This window comes from Monodelphis domestica, chromosome 5, assembly GCF_027887165.1.
Source record: "Monodelphis domestica isolate mMonDom1 chromosome 5, mMonDom1.pri, whole genome shotgun sequence".
Taxonomy (NCBI): Eukaryota; Metazoa; Chordata; class Mammalia; order Didelphimorphia; family Didelphidae; genus Monodelphis; species Monodelphis domestica.
Genome location: NC_077231.1, coordinates 1,158,256 through 1,179,582, shown reverse-complemented (window position 1 = coordinate 1,179,582; position 21,327 = coordinate 1,158,256). Strand labels below are relative to the sequence as shown.

Below are 21,327 nucleotides of genomic sequence, written 5' to 3'. Positions count from 1 at the left end.
AGAGACAAGAGGAATTTCAGGATTATCAAAGGGCCAGGGAACTAGCATTTGGCTAAGTGAAGATCAACCCTCCTTGGTTAACAGCCCCATCCTAGTTCTAAGAAGTGTCCCTCCATCTCGGACCCCACATTCCCCTGTTAAGGTTTGTTTGTTAGATAAGAACTCTGCAGTGCATATAATCTGGTCTTGAATGTCAACCCTACGCAGTTTCCACTAGGGAATTCTGCCCCAGCTGGTCGATTCTTTCTTTCTCTCTTATTAATAAATGATGGTTCCGATAATCAATATTCCAGGTGTTTGAACTCATTGGGGAAGTGTCCCACTTCATCAGCACTGAGGCAAAGGCTAAAGGAACGCGGGACAGCCACAGAAGACCTGCAGATGTTCACAGTCCTGTATACTGGGTGGCCCACTGAGTTCTCAGAATGTCTACATGGACTCTAGAACTCCAAACTGGTGGCCTCAATGGGATCTGATGAACCCCAAGTTTCAGGACTAGCTTATAGGTTGGAGACCCTCAAATTTGTCCTTGTTCCCTGGGAATCCACCCTGAAGGGAATCCCAGGCTGGCAGTTTCAGACAGGGTGGGGGACCCTCAGGGGAGGGAGGATCCTAGTTGGGTGGGACTAAGCAGATGCTAAGGACCCTCTTTGTCTCCGGTGTCTCCCCTGTGGTATCTGACCCTTTTCCAAGAAGATCCACCCCAGGGCAGGAACCACCCTTTAGTATCCATTGGGAGCAGCCCCTTCCCTTACACCCTCCCCTCTGGCTAGGATTCCTTTCCCCAGCTTGACTGTTTCCTGTCCCTGTCCTTTGAACCCTCCTTTCTCCTTGTAGCTCTAGTGATGTCAGTCATCTTTCTTTGTCCCTATGTGGGTCCCCCAATTTCTTTTGTTCCCTGGAGTGGTCATCTAGCACCGTGGCGCTCCCAGGGGCCAGAGTTCGGTCCTCGGACTCCGTGGGTGGCGAGGCCTCCATCGCTGAACCCCTTTTGGCCCTCGATTAAGGAGTGAGTGTGACTAATAGTTCTGTGTTTCCCAGTCACAAGAAGCAGCTCCTTCAGCATCCATCCCCGTGGCAGGGAAGGAAGCACACAATCTTAGGACCAGGCACTCGCTAGCCACTCTCCCTTTCCTCCTCCCTTACAGGTAATGAGCGTTGGGGGTGGGGTGGGGTGGGGTGATGGCAGGAAGACTGCATTTGCTCTTTTTGTCATCACATCCTTGAACACAGTGCCTGGGACTCCCTCGGGAGGTGTGGTTCACTCCTGGGGCTGATTGTAAGGACAGAAGAGCTGACTGCCTTGTTTGAGTCCTGTCCTCGCTCCCAATGCAAGTCTGGGCATTCTTTTTTGGGTATCGGAGGCAGACAGCATCCCTCTGGGTTCTGCAAGATTGTCCACCTACAAGAGTGACCCATATGGAAATAGAGCCTGGGCTGACTCACTTGACAGCTTGGAGAGGGGGAGGGAGACAGCGTGGATCCTTGGACTTTGGGAAACTAGAGTGGTACTAAGAAAGGACCCCCAGCTTGGTGACCCTGGCAGCGTCCCAGCTAACTGTTCTCATCAAGGGAGGCACAGTCGGGGCTCTCCCTGCTGCAGGGAATCGTGGCCTCACTGGAGCTCTCTGCTCCAGGAGCGACAGACACACTGACGGGGCTTCCGCTGGACACCCCAAAGCACAGGGTGTGCCAGGAGAGTGGATGAGGGCGTAGCGTGCACGGCTCACAACAAGGATCTCTTCGGTTTCATTATTGGTGCTTTGTTTGAAAACACAACCTCGTGAGGAAATTCTGGAGAGCCTTCTGAAAGCGTCCCTTGATCGTGATGGATGCCCCGAGGAAATGGAGCAGTTCCAAAGGCGTCATCTTGTTCCCCTCGCAGTGCCGGGAGTGAGCATTAGGACTACTGGCACCTGCCAAAAGCAGAATGGAAGGGAGGCAGGCCCCTTCCAGGGCTCCTCGCCCAAAACTTGGGAGAACTCCTCCTTGGATGGTCCTTTAGTTGGGAGATGGACAGATGCCGCTGCAGGCGATGCCTCAGCTGTGAGGGTCGCCCCTAGGCCCTCAGGAGACCCCCAGCCCGTGCCTGAGCGCACACCACCCCGCAGTCAGGCCTTTCCTGCTGTGCAGAGGACAAAGACCCCAGAATTGATGGCACCTGGGAGCAGCCTTCCTTCCATGCCGAAGGATGGGTGCCCCTCGGGGGCGGGCTTCCTGGCCAGATCCTTCTCTCTGTATTTTTAAGCTAAGTTTCCGGCTCGCATTGTCGCCAAGGTGCGGGGCTTCCCCTCTGCACCCCACAACACAGAGCTAGTCAGTAGTCCGAAGGAGAAGGCTCTGCGCTCCTGGGGGTGCCCCGGCTAGCCGACTTCAAAGAGCAGCCAAGTGGGCAGCTCGAATCCCTTCCGTGGGCCCTGGGGCTGGGGCTGAGGCGGGGAGCAGTGGCTTTCCAGCCCCAAATGACGGGGCCCCAGCAAGGGCAGGTGACGCAGGGAAGAAGTGAAGCAGGTCCGGCCCTTCCTGCATCTCTGGGACAGACCCGCCCCCCCCCACTACCCCCCCCCCCAGCCTATGCAGGCTGCAGACCGGACTCGAGGTAGCCCGAGGAGGAGAATTGGAAGGCCGGGAAACAAAGGAGCATCAGGACCATCCCAGAGGCCAGGAGGGAAGGCAGGGAAGCCAGCGCTGCCTAGACGTGGCCGAGTACGTGTGGAAGTGACCTGAGCGCCGTCCACTCGTGCCCGAGTCTGTGAGGAGGGCTGTCGGACCGTCCAGTAGAGCCTGCGTGTGAAAGGGACTGACTGTCTGGGGCCCCACGGAAGCCCCCTGCAGGACGCGTGCTCCATCCCTAAATAGCGGCTCCGGGTGTTGGATCCTGGGCGTCCGCCTCGGGGAGGAGGCGGCCCCCTTCCCCAGCACAAAAACAAAATAACTAACAAGGAAAGGGAGGGGTCCCAGAGCCCCAGTGAGCGGGCCTCCCTCCCCCCCCCCCCTTCACATGGCCTCCCCCGCCTGCGCAAAGGGGGCCCCCCAAGCCCTTCCTCCTCCTGGCTCATGGCCTCCATTCAGCAGTTCCAGGGTCAAGCGAATGAGGGAGGAGGCCGCGGGCAGCCGCAGAACTCCGATCGAGAGTCCCGAGGCAAAGGCTGAGACTCCCAGAGGCTCTGGAATCCTGGGTCAGTTGAGAAACCCTCCCAGGATTCCAAGAGAGCCCAGGGGGGAGGAGCGCGGCCCGGGACTCCTCCCAGCCCATGTGTGCTACCGGCTCCTCCCTGACAGGGTCTCCTGACTGCTCCGAGTGATTTCTGGGGGTGCTCAGCCCCCCCCCCCAAGAGAGGCACGGGGCGGGGCTCTCTCGGAGCTTTGGGGCCAACCAGGTGTCCGAGTGCAGTGCCAGACCCGCCCCCCAGGGGGCAGTGCCGAGCCTTCAGCTGAACACCTTCTCGGTGCTTAAATCCCTGGAGCCCGAGCTCTCCGCACTTCTGAATTTCCCCCTTTGCGGCCCTGGATGACTTGGGAAGCCTGCGGTCTCTCTCCGCCTCCTGGCCTGGGCAGATCCTGCGCGCCCCCGTCTGGTGGCTCCGGAGCCTTCAGACCCGTCTTTCTGGGGAGCTGGGGGTTAGCCCGCGGGGCAGTTGCGGGATGGCCTGCTTCTCCGTCCGGTTCCTAAAACTCTTTCCAGGGCCCTGAATCCGCTTCGGGTTGCCCGCGCGGGCTTGGCGATCCACAGCTCCTGCCCCCAGAAGCCTGAGGATAATCCCCGAGACTTAACGGGAAGGCAAGACCAATGATCGGGAAGCCCTGGATGCGTGCAGGAAGGGGCCTGACGGGAGGCCCAAAGGCCCCGGAGAGCCTGCGAAGAAGGCCGGGTGTGGAGCATCCAACGCAGAGGCCACGGGCAGGGAGTGTAAGCGTTGTCTGGCCTCCCGGGCTTGAAAGAAAGCTAGGAAGGAAGGGTGAACGTTCCAGTGAAGGCGGAGAAAAAGGGATGCTTTGTGGCTCCCCAGACCCACTGGGGAGATCAGGCACAGGCATTGCGCCCCCCAGCCATGGGAGTGGGTCAGGCAGGGCAAGCTCCCTTGGGTCCTTGTGACTCCTCCCCCAAAACGTCTGATAACTCCCTAAAGACCCCCAGGATCCTCCTCCTTGGATCGTCCTTTACATGGACATGGACGGGATGCACCTCCTCCATATCATCAGCCACATGTCCGTGGCTTTGCGGGTTCAATGCCCTGCCACAGCCGCCTCCGCTTCCAGGTTACCCCTTCAGCCATGGCTCACAAGTTCCTCCTGCCCATATTTTCTTTCTTTCATTCTTTTTAATCCTGGCCATCTAACTGAGCATCAATTCTAAGTCACAAAAATGGCGAGGGCTAGGCAATCCCCAGGAAATGATTTGCCCAGGCTCACAGTCATGTGTTCTTTGATTGTCCACACAAAACACAATCCATTCCAAGGTAAGCCTCCTCATAAAGTAGGCGAATAAAAAAAAAAGCAACAAGTCATCCCCCAACTGGTCATTGGGAAGAACAAACCACCTGCAGAGGCACATGTGAAAGACAGATGGAGCAATGATTCCTGGGAGGGGGACTGATCTGAGAATCCACCCACACTGAACACCTACTGCATAGATGCCGGCATCCTCCGAAGTCTTCTGGGACACACAAAGCAGCCAGGAGGTTACTGCGGGGCTCAGGTACTAACTGAAGTGCTCTGGGGATTGGCCACTGAGAGCCGAGTTTCTTTCAAAAGTCAGTCTTCAGGGATGCCCGCTTGGTTTGGGTTTTTTAAACCATGATCTCTACTAGTCCATGGGGTAGCAACATCTCAGGCACCCATTTGCCCAATTCCAAATTGTTTCCCAAAATGGCTGTACCATGTCCCAGCTGTACCCCCAGTGTGTTGGTGGGCTGCTCATTCTACAGTCCAGCCACCTCCCCATTGCCCTGTTTGGTCAACCTCGCCAAATTTTCAGGGTGTGAAGTGAAGCCTCTGATTTATTTGGATTTGATTTCTCTTATTGTTAGTGAAGTGGAACATTCTGGGAAGTGGTTGTGTGTACTTTCCGATTATTCATAGCCCTTTGAGCACTTATTTATTGGGCAATAGGTATTAATTCTATGCTTATGGAAATAGAAACATTCATTGTTCATACATTTAGCCAATCAAATCCTTATGAGAGAAGTTTAAAAGAAAGATTTCCCCCCACCACTTCCCTCCATATCCATATGGGCCCATATGGGCGTTGCACCCCCAGAAACTCAGGCAAACTCTTATCAGGGAAATTCCTTTGCTCCCTTCCATCCTCGGGACTCCTAACCCCAAACACCAATAAAGCCTGACCTGATTGTCCTCCTTTGATCCTCCTTTAGATTTAAGATGGACAGAGAGGCACCTCCAGGCTACACCCCAATACTCTGGGCTGTATCTGTAAGAGATAGATTTCTGAGGGTGTAGATTGATTGATACGGGATAATTAATGGATCATTGTTTGCCCACCCTCCTCCCTATTTGCCTCCCTTTTTCTCCCTCTCTTCAGAAGCCTTTCAGCTTCCCCTCCCCCTTCCTTCCCTTCTGATCACTCAGTGTGAACTATGATACTTTAGGGGAAAATACTCTTTTCTCTTCTTTAACTCAAGTAGGGGTTTATTAGGGAAGACGGGACAAGGATGGAGGGCAAGGTAAGCGGGATGGGGTTTTCCCTATTCTCTACAAGGAACCTTGGTTTGGATGATATTGAACCAAAGTCAGTCAGAGAGATAGGAGAACAACTATCTATCTTCTTCTTCTTCTTCTGTCAGTCAGCCAGACCAGTCCCAGACATACAAATAGGTTCTTCCTCACCTCTGTCAGAAGCCAAAAGCCTCAGCTTCTCCACCGACAGCCACCAGTCAAAGCTTAGTTCAAAAAACCCTTCAGCCCAGTTCAGCCTGGCTTGGCGCCAACTGTCTTTCCCAGTAACATTCCAATAGAATCTTCACTTTGATTGACAGCTTCTGTCCTCAACTTTCTATCTTGCATGCATTGTAAATTCTCTTCTACATATCTCAGACATCTGTCTGTGTCCTAAAACTAAGGAATCTTCTAGGAGGGTCATTTCCTGTGTCTCCAGGCAGACCCCAGTCAGGTGACCAAACCCCCACTGAATGCCTGAGAGGCTCCCACTCTAGTCAAGTCCACACCATGTGTTGTAAAGAGTATCAAATCCCCAGAACTGGCTGGTCGGGGGCAGCCTTTCCATCCATGCTGTCCTCCCAAGGAGCAGCCTTCCATCTTGCTGTTCCACCAGCACTATCCTGGCCATTGTCAACACTACTCTCTGAATGAATAAATGTCTCTTTTTATTTTAAGCTCATTTATTTTAAGCTATTTTGGAGTCTTGCATTCTTGCAGAAAGGCATCCTTCTCGAGCCCCAGGGGTGCACCTCCGCACCCCCACAACACTAGCTGCACACATTTTTTCTGAGCAGAAACTTTTCAGTTTCTTGTCATCAGAGTTCTCCATTTCAACTTTTAAATTTGCTTTTCTCTCTCATTTGGTTAATGAGACATTTCCCACCCATGGCTGTGAGGAGTATTCTCTTCTCTTCCACACTGTTTTTAAGAGCATGATGATCGACAATGAGAACGTCACACACATCACCATCTAGGATGGGTTATGGAATCTGACCAAAGACGTTGGTCTTAGTAGAATTTCCACTCAAGTGCTTCCCAATTTTCCCAGTACGTTTTTTTTTTAACAAATAGTCTTTGCTAGGTAATTGATATCTTCTACTTTGTCAAATTCGAAGTCACCGCATTTCAGAAGCAGAGAAGGTTTGATTAGCACATACATGCAATTTACACATTTTTCCAAATGTGGAGTTTGTGGTTTTGGCACATCATTTTTTGTGCATTTATTTAAACTTTTTTTGGCAGTGGCCGTGGTGATTAAATAAGTAATCATTTAAAAAACAAAAAATCCAAAGTCATTGAGTTTCTGATTCTCTTCTGTCTAATCTATTTCATCAATCTTTCTATTTATAATCATTACTGCTTGTTTTGATTACTGAGGACTAGAGGTGCTATTCCCCTTTCTTTTCAACATTTTCCTCAACATACTATGTCTTTTGCTTTTCCAAATGAATTATTATTTTCCCAAGTTCTATAAAGTATCTCCCCACTAATCTGATTGCATAGCATTGAGTGTAAATTAAATGTAGTAGTATTGTCATTTTTTCTTGTGTTGGCATGGCCTAGCCATGAGCACCGAATATTCATTCCTCTGGCTACATAAGTTGCTCTTTCTTTAAAGAACACTTTGTATTATAAGCTCTAGCTAGTCTTTTCTGTCCTTTGGCTGATCAATCCCCAAATATCTCATGCATTTGTAGCAATTTGAAATGGAACTTCCACCTCTGCTATTACTTTTTGCATTTTGTTATTCTCATACAGTGGATTTTTGAGGATTTATTTTGTAGCCTGCTAATGCTCTTAATTATCTGAACTCACATCTTTGTTGATTTCTTAGGATTTCTAAATATAACATCAGATCATGCACAAATAGGAATAATTTTTCTCCCCATTACCTATCTTTCGGCCTTCCAACTTTCTTTCTCCTCTCCTATTGGCATTACTAGCATTTTCCGGAACTATATCAGATAATAATGGGGATGTGGGCCTCCTTGTTTTACTCCCCTCTTCATTAGATAAAAGTTCTAGCCTAACCCCCTTACACAGACGGTAAGTCCTGCTTTTGATTTGCATAGAGTTTTTATGATATTAAAAACAAAACTTCCTCTGTGCCTTTTCCAGTTTGGGGGGGTGTCCTAATGAGGGTTCTTTTTCAGACAGATGGAAGGGGGACACCCATTTTGAAATGTTTAATCAACATTTGAAGATAAGAACTGGAGGTGAGCAGGCTAGGGTTGAATAAGCTGATCTAAGAATCATGAGCCTAGATAGAATTGAGCAGAAGGACAATATAGACGGAGAGGACCTGGGACAGAGCCATACACTACTATGGTAGTGAGCATGCCCTCAGCGGGAATCTAGAAAAGGACACAGAGAAAGAATCATCAGACAGACTGAGGGAGAGCCAGGAGAAAGGATCCTGTAAAACCCTAGAAGAAAACAGTATCAAAGAGAAGCGAATCGTGCTACAGTCAGGAAGGATGAGGCCTGAGAAAAGGCTGTAATGTTTGGGTGTTAAGAGCTCATTGGAGGTGGCTAGGTGGCCCACTAGATAGAGGAGGAAGATCCTGGATTCAAATGTGACCTCAGACTCTTCCTCTCTGGATGACCCTGGGCAAGTCTCTTGACCCCCATTGCCTACTTCTTATTGCTCTTCTGCCTTAGAACCCATACCCAGTATTGATTCCAAGACAAAAAGTCAGGGTTTAAAAAGAAGAGAAAAGGCTGCCTATAGGAGGTCCTGGATTCAAACGTGACCAAAAGAGAGAATTGCCCTGGATCATTGTATTGCTGAGACTCACTAAGTTTTCACAGTTGATCATCATCCAATATTGCTGTTACTGTGGACCATGTTCTCCTGGTTCTATTTCTTTCACCCTGCTTTAGTTCATGGAGGTCTTTCCAGCTTCTTCTCAAATCATCCTGTTCAACATTTTTTATAGCACGGTAGTATTCCATCACCATCACAGACCACCATTCATTCAGCCATTCCCCAATAGCAGGGCAGCCCCTCACTTTCCAATTCTTTACCACCAAGAAAAGAGCTGCTAGAAATATGTTTGTATCAGTAGGTTCTTGCCCCCCCCCCCCTTAAAAATCCTTTCCTGGTATGGAGCTGGCTGGGCATGATTGAACCAAAGGCCATGCATGGCTTTATAGCCTTTCGCACTTAGTTCCAAATTGCACTCCAGAATAGTTGGATGACTTCACAACTCCACCAAGGGGGCCTTAGTATTCCAGTCTTGTCACGTCCCCTCCACATGCATCACTTTCCTTTGCTGCCATATTGGCGAGCCTGCTAGGTGGCAGGGGGTAGCCCAGAGTGGTTTGGATGTGCATTTCTCTAATCAAGAGGCACTGAGAACCCTTTTTCAAGTGATTATTGATGGCTTTGATTTCTTTCTCCCTCTGAAAACTGCTTGTTCACACCCTCAGACCACTGGTGAATTAGGCAAAGCCTGGAAAGCTTCTAAATTTGACTTAGTTCTCTACACATGTCCTGTTTTGTAGCCTGTTGGACATAGGTCCAACTCGCTCTCCACGTCACCATGTTTTAAGGAAAAACTAAACTAACCTCCATGGGGGGATGGGTTAGGATTTGGCTCTGCTGAACTGAAAAATGAAACCATTAGCTGTTTAGAGCAATAGTAAACAGATTGGAGAAGGAAAGTTGGCAGAAAAAAAAAGAAAGCAATCATCACTCAATTCCATTACAAGGTCATTTGTTTTCTTCCCAAGACCGTTAACCCTGTCAATCATTGTTTGAACCTGAAGTCCTTTTCCATCCTCAGTCCTAAGGAAAGAGTTTCTTTCTTTTTTAAAATCATGTCTCTCCTTTCAAAAACACATTCATTTTAACAAACTGAGGAAAACCAATTGCTTTCCAGAAATCCACCTGCAGAAGTAGATAACAAGCATCTAAAAGCACATTTTCTAGGAATCAAATTTTTTTAATTGAAAAATTTTAATTAAGAATATTTTTCCATGTTCTTTCCCCCCCGCCCCAAGCTGACACACAATTTCTCTGGATTTTTTATGTATCATTGATCTAGACCTATTTCCATATTATTAATATTTGCACTGGGGTGATCATTTAGAGTTTATGTCCTCAGTCATATCTCCCTTGATCATGTGATCAAGCAGTTGTTTTTCTTCTGTTTCCACTCCCACAGTTCTTTCTCTGGATGTGGACAGTTTTCTTATAAGTCCCTCAGAATTGTCCTGGCTCACTGCATTGCTGCTAGCAGAGAAGTCCATTACATTTGATTGTGCTACAATGTATCAGTCTCTCATTGTATATAATGTTCTCCTGGTTCTGCTCCTCTCACTCTGCATCACTGCCTGGAGGTTGTTCCAGTTCACATGGAATCCCTCCAGTTCATTAAGGAATCAAATTTCTGAAGAGTTTTTTTTTTTTGTTTTGTTTTAAGACTTTCCTTAAAAGCTTAGACCTACAGAAATGTCTCAAATAGTCAATTGTTAAAACAATTATTTTCTTTATTCTGTCTCAAAACTCTGAGAGTTTGATAATGAAGGTTTTCATTTTAAATTGGAGGCCTTCATTCAGAGAGGCTAGGGGTGAAATGAGGGCCAGGTTGTCACTGAATGCTCTCTGTGGACCCTGTCTTGTCCTGGGCGATAGAGAGCAGAATGATGTCTGCCCCCAAGAGTCTTACTGGAGAGACTGATATGGAAAAAAATGCAACTCTGTGCTAAATGGGGGGGGGGGGCATTGGTTTAATATAGAGAAGCAATTTAACTTGATCTCGATGACAAAATAAGGAGCACGATTCCTAACAAATTAAGTGTCTGAGACTGGAATGAGCTAGCCCAAAGGTAATGAGTCTCCTGTCAGTAGAGGTCTTTAAGCAGAAGGTATGACCAGTTACTGAGAATATTTTTAAAGCGATTTTTGTTCTAGATGGAGCCTGGGTCAGATGAACTCTAAGATTCTATGATTACAACTAAAAGTACCAGAAGAGCCGAGAAAAGGGAGAGATCAGTGTGGACTAGACAGGCAATAGGTGTTAGAAACCTGTGAGCTTGGCACTAAGCCCATGAGTCAGAATCTGGAATGGAAGTCAAAATCTCCTAGACAGGCTTCTCTCTCTCTTTTTTTTAAACCCTCACCTTCTGTCTTGGAGTCAAGACTGTGCATTGGCTCCAGGGCAGAAGAGTGGTCAGGGCTAGGCCATGGGGGTGAAGTGACTTGCCCAGGGTCACACCGCTAGGAAGTGTCTGAGGTCAGATTGGAACCCAGGACCTCCCATCCCTAGGTCTGACTCTCAATCCACGGAGCTACCCAGCTGCCCCCAAAGTTTGAGATTTTTAACACACATGTTAAATTCAACCTAATTGGTAGGTATTGCACACATACCCCTCAGAACTTCCTTGGACCCACCCGAACCTTTGTCTTAGAATCAAAGTTTTGGTACAGATGAATAGTAAGGGTTAGGCAATGGGAATTAAATGACTTGCCCAAGATCAAACAGCAAGGAAATGTCTGTGGTCAAATTTGAACTCAGAACCTCTGTCTCTAAGCATGAGTCTCTATCCATTGAGCCACCTAGCTGCTCCTCTCTGTGTTATTTTTTTTAAAGTGTTTCATTGCAGGTCTGTGTGTGTGTGTGTGTGTGTGTGTTTCATTCAGTTCTTCTGCTAAATCTGTCTCCACTTAATAAAAATCATCCTTTATAACAACAAAAAAGTAGGGAAACAAAAGAAACCCACACTTTGGCCACGCCTCAGGCCATGCCTATCATTCTACACCTCCATCGCTGACACCCAAATTCATCGTCAGTCTTCTGGAATTACACACTTGGTCACCGCATCAGTCACAGCCCTTTTTCCTTTTTTTAAAACATTATTTATTTAAAATTTTAACATGTTTACGTGGTTCATTTTCTTTCTTTCCCTCCCCCTGTAGCCTACCAGGCATGGAAGCATGGCTGATGTACTCAATACCTGATCAGAGCAGTCAGTGGTCAATGTATCTAAGGCAGTTCTAAGGGCCTGAGCCACGAAGGCGTCGCCCTCACCTGGTCCAGCCTCCTTTCTCGGAAAAGCGCCTGTCGGGCCAGTCCCCGCCTCCTCTGATCTTGTCATTGTCTAGGCTACCAATGAGAATCAACTATGCCTTGTTAGGTATTCATTCATCCTCTCTATCCTCAATAAAGCCTGGGGTCAAGGCGTGATCCCTCCTCTTGTTTCCTGCAACCTTGAAGCTCTCAATACTGTCTTTCTCTTTCTCTTTCCTAAGGCCTCTCTTGGCCACGTGCTTTCTGTCTCGGAATTCTTACTTCCACGTGTCTGCATTACTTCTCACATTTTCCTTTAATTCTCTCTCCAAGGAAAATGTCCTCAGGGATTCACGCCTTCCCTTCCAAAAAATACTGACTTGTCTGTGTCTCTGTTCTTCACCCATTTTCTCAGACTCCTCGCTCCCTCTCGAGCCCAAAGCCACAAAGGAATATCCCTTTTATAACAGCCGCTGGACGCCTGTTATACCCCCTCCCAGAGCCAACAAGCAGTTCCCCTGGGTTGTACAAATGTCATCCCTTGATACCTATTTCCAATTATTCATTTTTGCTACAGAGCGATCTTTTAAAGCCAAATCCCCAAATCGCATGCCTATATAGAGGAATGATAAGTTATAACTCATGGTTTTCTTTTGTGTTTCTGCTCCTCCAGTTCTTTCTCTCCACGTGGTCAGCATTCTTTCTCATAAGTCCTTTAGGAGTGTTCTGGATCGTTGCATTGCTGCTAGCACAGAAGTCCATTACGTTTGATTGTGCCTCAGTGTGTTTGTCTCTGTGTACAATGTTCTCCTGGTTCTGCTCCTCTCGCTCTGCATCACTTCCTGGAGGTTGTTCCAGTCTCCATGGAATTCCTCCACTTTATTATTCCTTTGAGCACAATAGTATTCCATCACCAACAGATACCACAGTGTGTTCAGCCATTCCCCAATCGAAGGGCATCCCCTCATTTTCCAATTTTTGGCCACCACAAAGAGCGCAGCTATGAATATTCTTGTACAAGTCTTTTTCCTTATTATTTCTTTGGGGTACAAACCCAGCAGTGCTATGGCTGGATCAAAGGGTAGACATTCTTTTATCGCCCTTTGGACAGAGTTCCAGATTGCCCTTGTAAATCTTGAAATCTCTCAGACTTGTGAATGTTAAAAATTTCCCCATCGGGGAATTCTTAATTGGAACAAATTCCCTACTGAGAAACATTCCCCATTTTGATGTGAGAACTCGCCAGGATCAGAAATGGGAGGACCTCTACTCCACCCGTCCTTAAGACTGCTTTAGGAGAGAAAACTCCTTGCTAAACAATGAAAGTACTTGGACCCATGCTTATAATAAAGCAAGGAGTTCTTTGAGCCAGGCCTGTTTTTAGAATTGATACAATGGGGTGCTAGGTACCTAAAAGGGTTGGGCAAGTTTTGTCTTAATGAGATTAGTTGACTCAGCTGTGTTTTCACTGGTTCAGACTTACTGAGGAGATTGGTCAACTTAGCAGGAATTCAGATGGGCAGTCCTTTGGAAAGTGTCTACAGTGATTGGTAGATGCAGGGACTTAGGGGAGGTGACATGGGAGAAAAAACCCCTATATAAGAAAAAGCAGAATCTCTTGAGGAGATCCTTTTGGAGGAATTCCTTTTGGAGGATCTCTGATGAGGATCGCTTGGGAAGAATCTCTTGAGAGAGGCTCTGGAGAAAGGCCCTTTGGAACAGTCTCTGGCTGGAAGGCTCTCTGGTGAAGTCAGCTGAGATGGAGTTGGCCTGGTGTCACTAGAATCCTTGTTTAGGCAGACCTTGTGGTGAGTGTTAAAAAACTGACTAATTTCTCTCTTAAGGCTCAGGTCTAGGCTATGTTGGCTTGAGGCCCTTCATACTTATTCCTTTCTCTCTCTCTCTCTCTCTCTTTCTTTGATTATTCATTGTATTGTTAATTAAAATCTCTATAAAACCCAATTGACTTGGGTATTTGAATAATTGGGAATATTTCCCTGGTGACCACCTTATATTTGATTTAAAAACCAAGACACTGTTGTGAAACATATTTTCTGCAGTCAAATTTACTCACCCTCTCTTATATCTATCACAATTTATATCTTCCACCATTTTAACTCACTACAGTTTAAGACCTCAACCATTTTAAATTTCACTTCCTCCAGAATGGTTGGATCAGTTCACAACCCCACCAGCAATGCATTAATGTCCCTACTTTGCCACATCCCCTCCAGCATTCATTACTTTCCTTTACTGTCATATTGATCAGTCTGCTAGATATAAGGTGCTGCCTCAGAGTCGTTTTGATGAGCATTTCTCTAATTAGGAGGGATTTAGAGCACTTTTTCATGTGTTGATAGTTTTGATGTCTTAATCTGAAAACTGCCTAGTCATGTCCCTTGACCATTTGTCAATGGGGGAATGGCTTGATTTCTTGTACAATTGACTTAGTTCTTTGTATATTTGAGAAATCAGACCTTTGTCAGAGAATTTGGTTGTAAAATTTTTTCTTAGTGTGCTGCTTCCCTTCTAATTTTGGTTGCATTGGTTTTGTTTGTACAAAACCTTTTAAATTTAATATAATCAAAATTATTCATTTTACATTTTGTTATTTCTTGCTTGGTCTTAAATCCTTCCCTTCCCCAAAGATCTGACAGGTATATTATTCTGTGTTCACCTAATTTGTTTATAATTTCCCTCTGTATATTTAAGTCATTTTCAGTCACAGTTCTTAAGCCCTTCAGGTTTCTCTGAATCTTCCCCTTGGTGATTTCTTGCCACGGAATCCCACTGCTTACACTCATTTACTCTTCTATAATTTGTTCAGCCATTTCCCAACGGATGGACGATGATTTTGTTTCCTTTGTTATTTTTGCTCTAACAACACGTTTAGCTAAAACATTTTCATGCACAGAGATCATTTCTCTTTTTTGTGGCTCTTTTAAGTATGGCTTATTCAAAGGTACCCATTCCAACTTGCCCGATTTGGGGATGCAGTCTCCAGCTGCTTTACGGATGATTCAGAGTTCAGAGCTCAACCAGGTAGTCTCATCTCCAACAAATGTCATTTTCCTCTTTTTGCCATCTTACGTGGGGGCTGAGATATCTCAATGCTCTTTTTGATTCTTCTTGTTCTTAGAAATAGTTTTACTCTCTTATGTATAGAAACAGTTTTTAGTACTTGTTTTGAGAAGTTTTGTGATTCACATTCTCCCCTTTCTCTCTCCCAAGTAATCGGATAGAGCTTTTGCACGTGCAATCACGCAATGCACATTTCCTATTTATCGTGTTTGTTTTGGAAGAAGCCACATGCAAGAAGAAGCTCGTGAAGAAATGAAGTGAAAAAACAGCCCGCTCAGATCTGTATTGAGACTCCATCAGTTCGATGGCATCCTGGGTCCCTCGGAGTTGTCTTGGATCTTTGCATTGCTGATATTAGTTGTCATTCGCGGCTGTTGCTGATGCTCTCCTGGTTCTGCTTACTTCCCTCTGCATTACTTCATGTCAGCTTTTCCAGGTTTTCCTGAACTCGTGCCATTCTTCTTAGAGCAATCCCATGCCGCAACTCTTGGCCATTTCCCAGTTGATGAGGTCCCCCTCCGTTTCCAATTCTTTGCTGCCACAAAAAGAGCTTCGGTCTCTATTTTGGTGCAGGCAGGTCCTTTCCCCTGTCTTTGATCTCCAGATCCCCATCTAGAAGTGGTATTGCTGGGTCAGGTCAAAGGGTAAACACAGCGTCATAGGTCTTTGGGCTTGGGTCCAAAGTGCTCTTCAGAACGTTGAGATCAGCCTCAGCTCCACCAACAATGCTTCAGTGTCTCAATTTCCCCACATTCATCCCTTTCCTTGACTGTCATATCAGCCAATCGGCTGGGTGGGTCTCAGAGTTGTTTGAATCTCCATTTCTCCCATCAGTAGTGATTGGGGCATTTTTTCATGTCTCTAGCCAGATTGTTTGGCGTTCTTCCCCGAGAACTGCCTGTTCACATCCTGCGACCACTTACCAGCTGGGGAATGCGCGGTTGTTCCCTACGGAGTTGAGGAGGGAGGTCTTGCTTAGAGATATTTATTTGAGGTCATGCCTTTCTTCCAGTTTTTTCCCCTTCTGCTATTGGCTGCATTGGCTTTGTTGGTGCAAATTTAATGGAAACAAAACAATCCGTTTTTCACCTTATCTTCCTCCCCCAGGCCACAGGTCTGACCAATCCGGGGCCCTGGTAGTCTGTGCCCCCAGCCGGACTGCAGCTTTGTCAATAGTCAGTTCTCTGGCCATCAGCGGGATCTCGGGGCTCACCAAAGGCTACGTGGCCTCTTCTCTGCTCTCAGCCAGTGTGGGCCCTGCCCGCCTTGGCTAGTGGCCCAGCCAGGCCTCCTGCCTCCATTTTGTTTTCGCCCCTTCCCCGGACGTGCTGCCTTCGGTTTTTGTTTTTTTTTCCTAGTTCTGGGGGACCGAGCCTGGGTCGTTGGGTAAAGCCATTTGGGCCGCGGTCAGTTGTCCTGGGCTGCCCAGGCCGGGTCGGCCCAATTGTTTACACGGGGCGGTTTAGCGTTCCTGGGGCCGTCCTGGCAGCCATTTTCTGTCAGGTCCAGGGAAGCGTCCCGGCCCCCTCCGGGGCCGACAAGCCCTCCACTGGCGCTACCCTATCTGGGGGGAGAGTCTCTTTCTCGCCTGCCTTTGCATTTGTTGGGAGCGCGGAGAAGGGCCGCTTCTCCATCAGTGTTCAGATCGAGGCTCCCTTTCCACTGCCGGATCCCCCTTGTCCCTTCACGAAGTCCAGGCGGGCATCCCGGCGACTCCCAGAGCGCTCGGTGGCCCACCGCGCCCTTGCCTTTCCCGCTTGGGCTCCCTCCCGTTCGAGAGCCTTCACGAGGAGGTCCTCAAGCTCTTCCCTGGTGCACTCGGTGTCATCGGCCGAATGGGGGCTGGCTAGGAAGAGGGAAAGCCTGGAAGCCAGGGAACGCCCCCCGCGCGCCCCCCGTGTAACCGCGCGGAGGCCAGGCACTGTCTGGGCGGGGAAGGGGGCACCAGGGAGAGCCCGGCTGGCCCGGCTGGCCAGCAGCTTGGATGTGGGGGAGGGGAGAGCCAGGGCTCCACCCGGGTATTTGGGAGGGCCGGGAAGGTGGTGCTGAACCGGGGAAATGTGGGTTGGGGGAGGCAGTGACTTTGGTCCCGGCCGGCCTGCTCCGCAGCCAGTCTGGGCTGGACAGGGTTTCTGAGAGGGCGGCCTAGTAACGCGGCCCCGGCGGGGAACAGGAGGCGCGGGACCAACCCCCAAGGAGGGCATGATTTGGAGGAGGAGACAGCGGAAGAGTCTGAGGAGGAGGGAGGGAGCGAGGGGGAGGCCGGGCCAACCAGGTCACTAGTGATCCATGTCCAGGTGCCGCGGCCGCTGGCGGGGAGAGACCGAGGGGTGCGCCGCTCTGGGGCTCAGGCCGCTCTTTGTTCCGTTCCCCCTCCGAGTCCCAGAGACCCTCCCGGGGAAACAGAGGCAGGCTTCGTGGCCCGGAGAACGGCATCGCCGAGCCCGTCGCGATAATTCTCGGGCAGCTTCAGTCCGTCCTGGCGGCCTTCTCTGGAGGGGGACTTGTCAGTCTGGGCTCTCCATAGCCCCCGGGAGCCTGTGAACTTGCCTCCCTCGGGAAAGGCAGCCCCGGCCACGGGGTCTGGAGTGAGGTCTCTGCTGGGCTCTTCCCGGGTTCCTCTGCCTTGGAACTCGACCTGGGGGCGGGGGAGGGCAGTCTGGACAGCTCCCTAAGCAAGCAGTGAACTGTGGGCCCAGCAGGGAGAGGGTCCAGCGCACTCTGGGTGCTCTCGGTCCCATGTTCTCCTCGCTGCGTCTTTGCAGTGAGTCTCCCCGAGATGGTCACGGGGAGCGCGGGGAAGGGCATCCCCAGCCTCAAAGCCCGAGCACGGAGCCCTGGAGCTTGGGGTGCCCCAAAGGAGAAATGACTCCGGAGGGTAGGTTTCGGGAAGACTCCCCCTGGCGTTTCCTAACTAGGTGACCTTGGCTGAGTCACTTCGCCTCTTGGTTTTGAAGAACTCCCAAGGACCGCCATTTGTGGTAGGGGAGGGTGACTTGGGGGGAGCCTGAGCCAGTCCCTTCATTTTCTCAGGCACAGAGCTCAGGGGGCCTAGCGAGTGGCGCTTTCCCACTCTACAGTCTGGTGTGTCCGTGCCGGGCTCTGCCCACGCACGTGCCAGGAGCTCGGCCTGCTGGTTGCTCCTCTGGGCCTCAGGCTTCCCATCTGCAGAATGGCGAGGCTGCCCTGAAGTTGCCCCTCCCTCCCCCTCTATCTAGGACGTCTGCATTTTCCTTTTCTCCTGGGCTCCTCCAGGGGGAGCTGCGGGCCCTTCAGTGACTGTCTCCTGCGTAGCCGCGAGCCGCCTCGGCAGGAACTCTCCGCCCGCCCGCCATCCCGCCGCAGCCGCCGCCGCCGCAGCCACAGCCACAGCAGCCGCTGGGCCGCAAACTCCCGGAGCTCGGGACAGCGTCAGGCGCGCTCTGGATCTGAGCCTCCAGTGCGCGCACGCGCTCCTTTCCCCGCCCCCGCCGCGCAGCGCCGACCCGAGGCCTGCGCTCAGCTGGCGGTGGAGGCAGTGGCGGTCCGGACTGCTGCCAGGCCGGAGCGGCGTCCCAGGCATCTCAAGCTGCCGTCTATGGAGGCGCCGCGGCCGCCCTAGGACCAGAAGGCGCCGGGCCCCCGGAGAGCATGAGCGGGAGCGGCGCGGCTCCGGGCCCGGGCCCGGCCCCGAGCCGCTTCGCCCATTACTTCGTGCTGTGCGGGATCGACTCGGATAGCGGCCTGGAGCCCGACGAGCTGGCGGGTGAGTGCCGGGCTGGGGGTAGGGTGGGGTGGGGGAGGGGAACGCTCCTGCCCCTGACGCCGCCGCCGCCTGCGCCCCTCGGGCCCGGGCTGATACCGCCGCTGCCCCGAGGCGGGGCGGGGTGGAGCGCCGCCGCTTTGATTCTGGGCGAAGTGCCCCCGAATGTGGTGCCGGGGGCCGGCCCGCATCGGTATCCCCTCCATGCACAGCCGGGGCGACCTTCGCCCCCGCCGCCGCCAGCCCCGGGCCCGGGCTGCTGCCGAGAGCGGGCGGCCGCCTTTGGGGCTCTGTGGCGCAGTGCGGGCCGAAAGGGCCCGAGGCTTCGGCGCGGGAATGGCCTTGGAGCCCGACCTCCTCCCGCCTGCGCCCGCCCGGAGACAAAGGTTCCTTCGCGCGTGACCGTGGCCTGCCACCTTTGGCCTTCCGCGGGGCCCGCCTCGGGCACTTCCCCTCGGGGGACCCTGGCCCTGGCCCCCCTCCGCTCCGGAGCCAAGACGGAAGGGAAGAGGTTAAAGAGAGCCCGGACGGAGGAGGGCACAAAGGAGACCCCTCCTGGGCAGGCTCCCGGAGCTCGAGGATTCCAGGCCCCGAAGCGGGGGCACCGGGCACCGGAGGGGGCAGCCGCGGGGGCTATTTGCGGGGGGACCGCTGAAATGGCCGGAGGGCACGTTGGGGGGGGCGGCCGGCCGGTGCGAAGGCCGCCGGGGGGGAGGGCCGGCTTAGCAGCCTCCTGGCCAGATGTGGGGGGAGGGGGAGAGGGAGCGCCAGATGTGCCGGGCTGATGTGAGGAGGAGACCTTGTGGGGGCGCCTCACCCGAGCCGCCAGCCTTTGGGAGACCCCAAGTGTCGCCGGAGTCAAGAGAGGCCAGGAAAGACTTGGTTGGCCCGAGGCAGAGCAGCCTCCTTCTTGGCTTCTATTTCACAGGCAGTCCTGGGATGTTCCGGCCCTTCTCACCTTTGGAGGCAGTGGAGGACCCCCGCCTCCCCAGCGGGCCCTTCCCCCAAGCCCACCCCATTGGCGAGAGAAAGGCAAATAGGCAGCAGAGCAAAACAGTTCCCTCCAAGGCAGTTGTAATTCCCTCTCTCTGTCTCTGTGTGTCTGTCTCTCTCCCTCTCTTGTCCTCTCTCCCTTCCTCCATCTCTGTGTCTTTGTCTCTTGTCTCCCTCTCCCTCCCTCCCTTCTCTCTCCCTCCCTCTGTGTGTGTCTCTCTCTCCCTCCCCCCTCTGTCCCTCCCTCTCTGTCTCTGTCTCTCTCTGTCTCTCTCTGTCTCTATCTCTCTGTCTCTCCCTCTCTCTGTCTCTGTCTCTCTGTCCCTCTCTCCCTCCCTCCCCCTCCCCCCTCCCTCTCTGTCTCTCTCCCTCCTCTCCCTCCCTCTCTCCCCCTTCCCCCTCCCCCCCTCCCCCGTGGCACAGAATCAGCCGTGGGTGCCTGTTCTAGCCCTGCGGTCTCTTTTCTGGCTCGGGCAGAGGCGTAGCCGGCGTGAGCGGGCTGCCGTGTTGGGCTGCTTGTGCCCCTCCCTCCCGGGTCTGGCAGTGTGCAAGGCGCTCAGCTAACGGGCCTCCCTGGAGCCGGGTCTCTGCTCGCTCCTGCTGGCTTCCTTTCCTTCCCGTCCGCGGGCGCCTCTTTTGCCCTTTCCGCTGGCCCGGCGGCTCGTCCTGTTGGTTTTTGCGGCCAAGAAGGGAGCTCCGTCCGTCCCCCTCCTGTGCGCGGGGAGTCAGAGGACAAGCCGGGGAGAGGCTGCGCGGGGGACGCCAGCCCCGCCTCGGCTCTCCTTGTGGCCGGGCGCCTGCTTCGCCCGCCCTGCCCGCCGGGGCTCTCTCGAGGACGGCCCTCAGGGGAGCAGCTTGCAGGCCTGCCGAGGACGCCGGCACGTCCGTCCGTCTCCCCGCTGGCCGGCTGTGACCGCCGCTCCTGGAGCCTGTCCGAGACCTGTTGGGGGATCCCTCCGAGGCTTGTGCGGTGGGGGCTTCCGGGCTTCCTCCCGGGCTCCAGGCGCTTCCTGGTGCCCGGGGCCTTCTTCCGCCCGCGGGGCCCTCGCTTCTGGCTCCGTGCCTGCTGTGGGGAAGCTGCCAATGAATCAGGCCTGGAGAGGGCGCTGCCCTTGAGCGGCGCAGCCTGGCCCCCCGCCGGCCTCCCCCATCTCAAAGAGTCTGTGGGGTAGGCAGCAGGGCAGAGCACTCGGGCCGCGCCTTTGCCTGAGCCCCCCTGGAGGGAATCTCCACACCAGAAGTTCTCCACGATGGTGGATCGCAGTGGGGGGGCTCGGGCAGGTATCTGCCCCCCTCGGAGGTCCCGGGGTCAGCTTCCGGAAGGCGGGGTCAGCTTCCGGAAGGCCCGAGTTCAGATCCAGAGCGAGCTGCTAGCGGGACCCCTCCGTTCTCTGCCCCGTGCCTCAAGGGCGCAGGGAAGGAGGTGGCAGAAAACACCCGGGCCCCATCGGTGGCCGCCAGCCCTGTTCTAAGCCCGCTTCCGTCTCTGACCAGCCCACCTTAGATGCCGGGTTTGGGCCAGCTGCTGAGAAGGAGGAAGGCCCTGGGTTCGGGTGCTGCTTGGGTACCATCAGCGCGTGCCCGGGCAGGTCATCACGGATGTCCCAGGCACCCAGGAAGTCACAGGCTCGGGGGGAGGGAGGACCAGACGGCTTCGGGGGCATCTTCCTTTTCACCCAGTTCCCCAAAGCTCCGGAGGAGGCCCGACGGGAGGGACCACTAGCGTGCGGCGGCTCTTCTGGGGTCCGGCTTGTTTGAGGAAGTAGAGGCGGCGGCAGAGCAGGGGGGGACTGATAGTCGCTTTGTGGGAGCCCGGGT

At 52.2% G+C, this 21,327-nt stretch overlaps 2 protein-coding genes across 3 annotated transcripts in view; one reads left to right on the top strand and one right to left on the bottom strand.

The window, feature by feature from the left end:
* ETFBKMT (electron transfer flavoprotein subunit beta lysine methyltransferase) overlaps positions 1 to 5,978 on the bottom strand; it is a 34,948-nt gene extending 28,970 nt beyond the window's left edge. The window contains exons 1-2 of the mRNA XM_056797370.1: positions 5,848 to 5,978; positions 5,347 to 5,431 (exon numbers count right to left, since the gene is read on the bottom strand). The gene's annotated coding sequence lies outside the window, so the exon portion shown is untranslated. The remainder of the gene's footprint in view (positions 1 to 5,346; positions 5,432 to 5,847) is intronic.
* An 11,060-nt stretch (positions 5,979 to 17,038) lies between these two features.
* Positions 17,039 to 21,327, top strand: part of DENND5B (DENN domain containing 5B) — a 118,391-nt gene continuing 114,102 nt past the window's right edge. The window contains exon 1 of one of the 2 annotated variants that reach the window (XM_007502530.3): positions 17,039 to 18,519. In XM_007502530.3, the coding sequence (XP_007502592.2) occupies positions 18,405 to 18,519 (115 nt within the window). In that variant the 5' untranslated portion in view covers positions 17,039 to 18,404. The remainder of the gene's footprint in view (positions 18,520 to 21,327) is intronic. The other variant, XM_007502529.3, reaches the window with a different exon arrangement.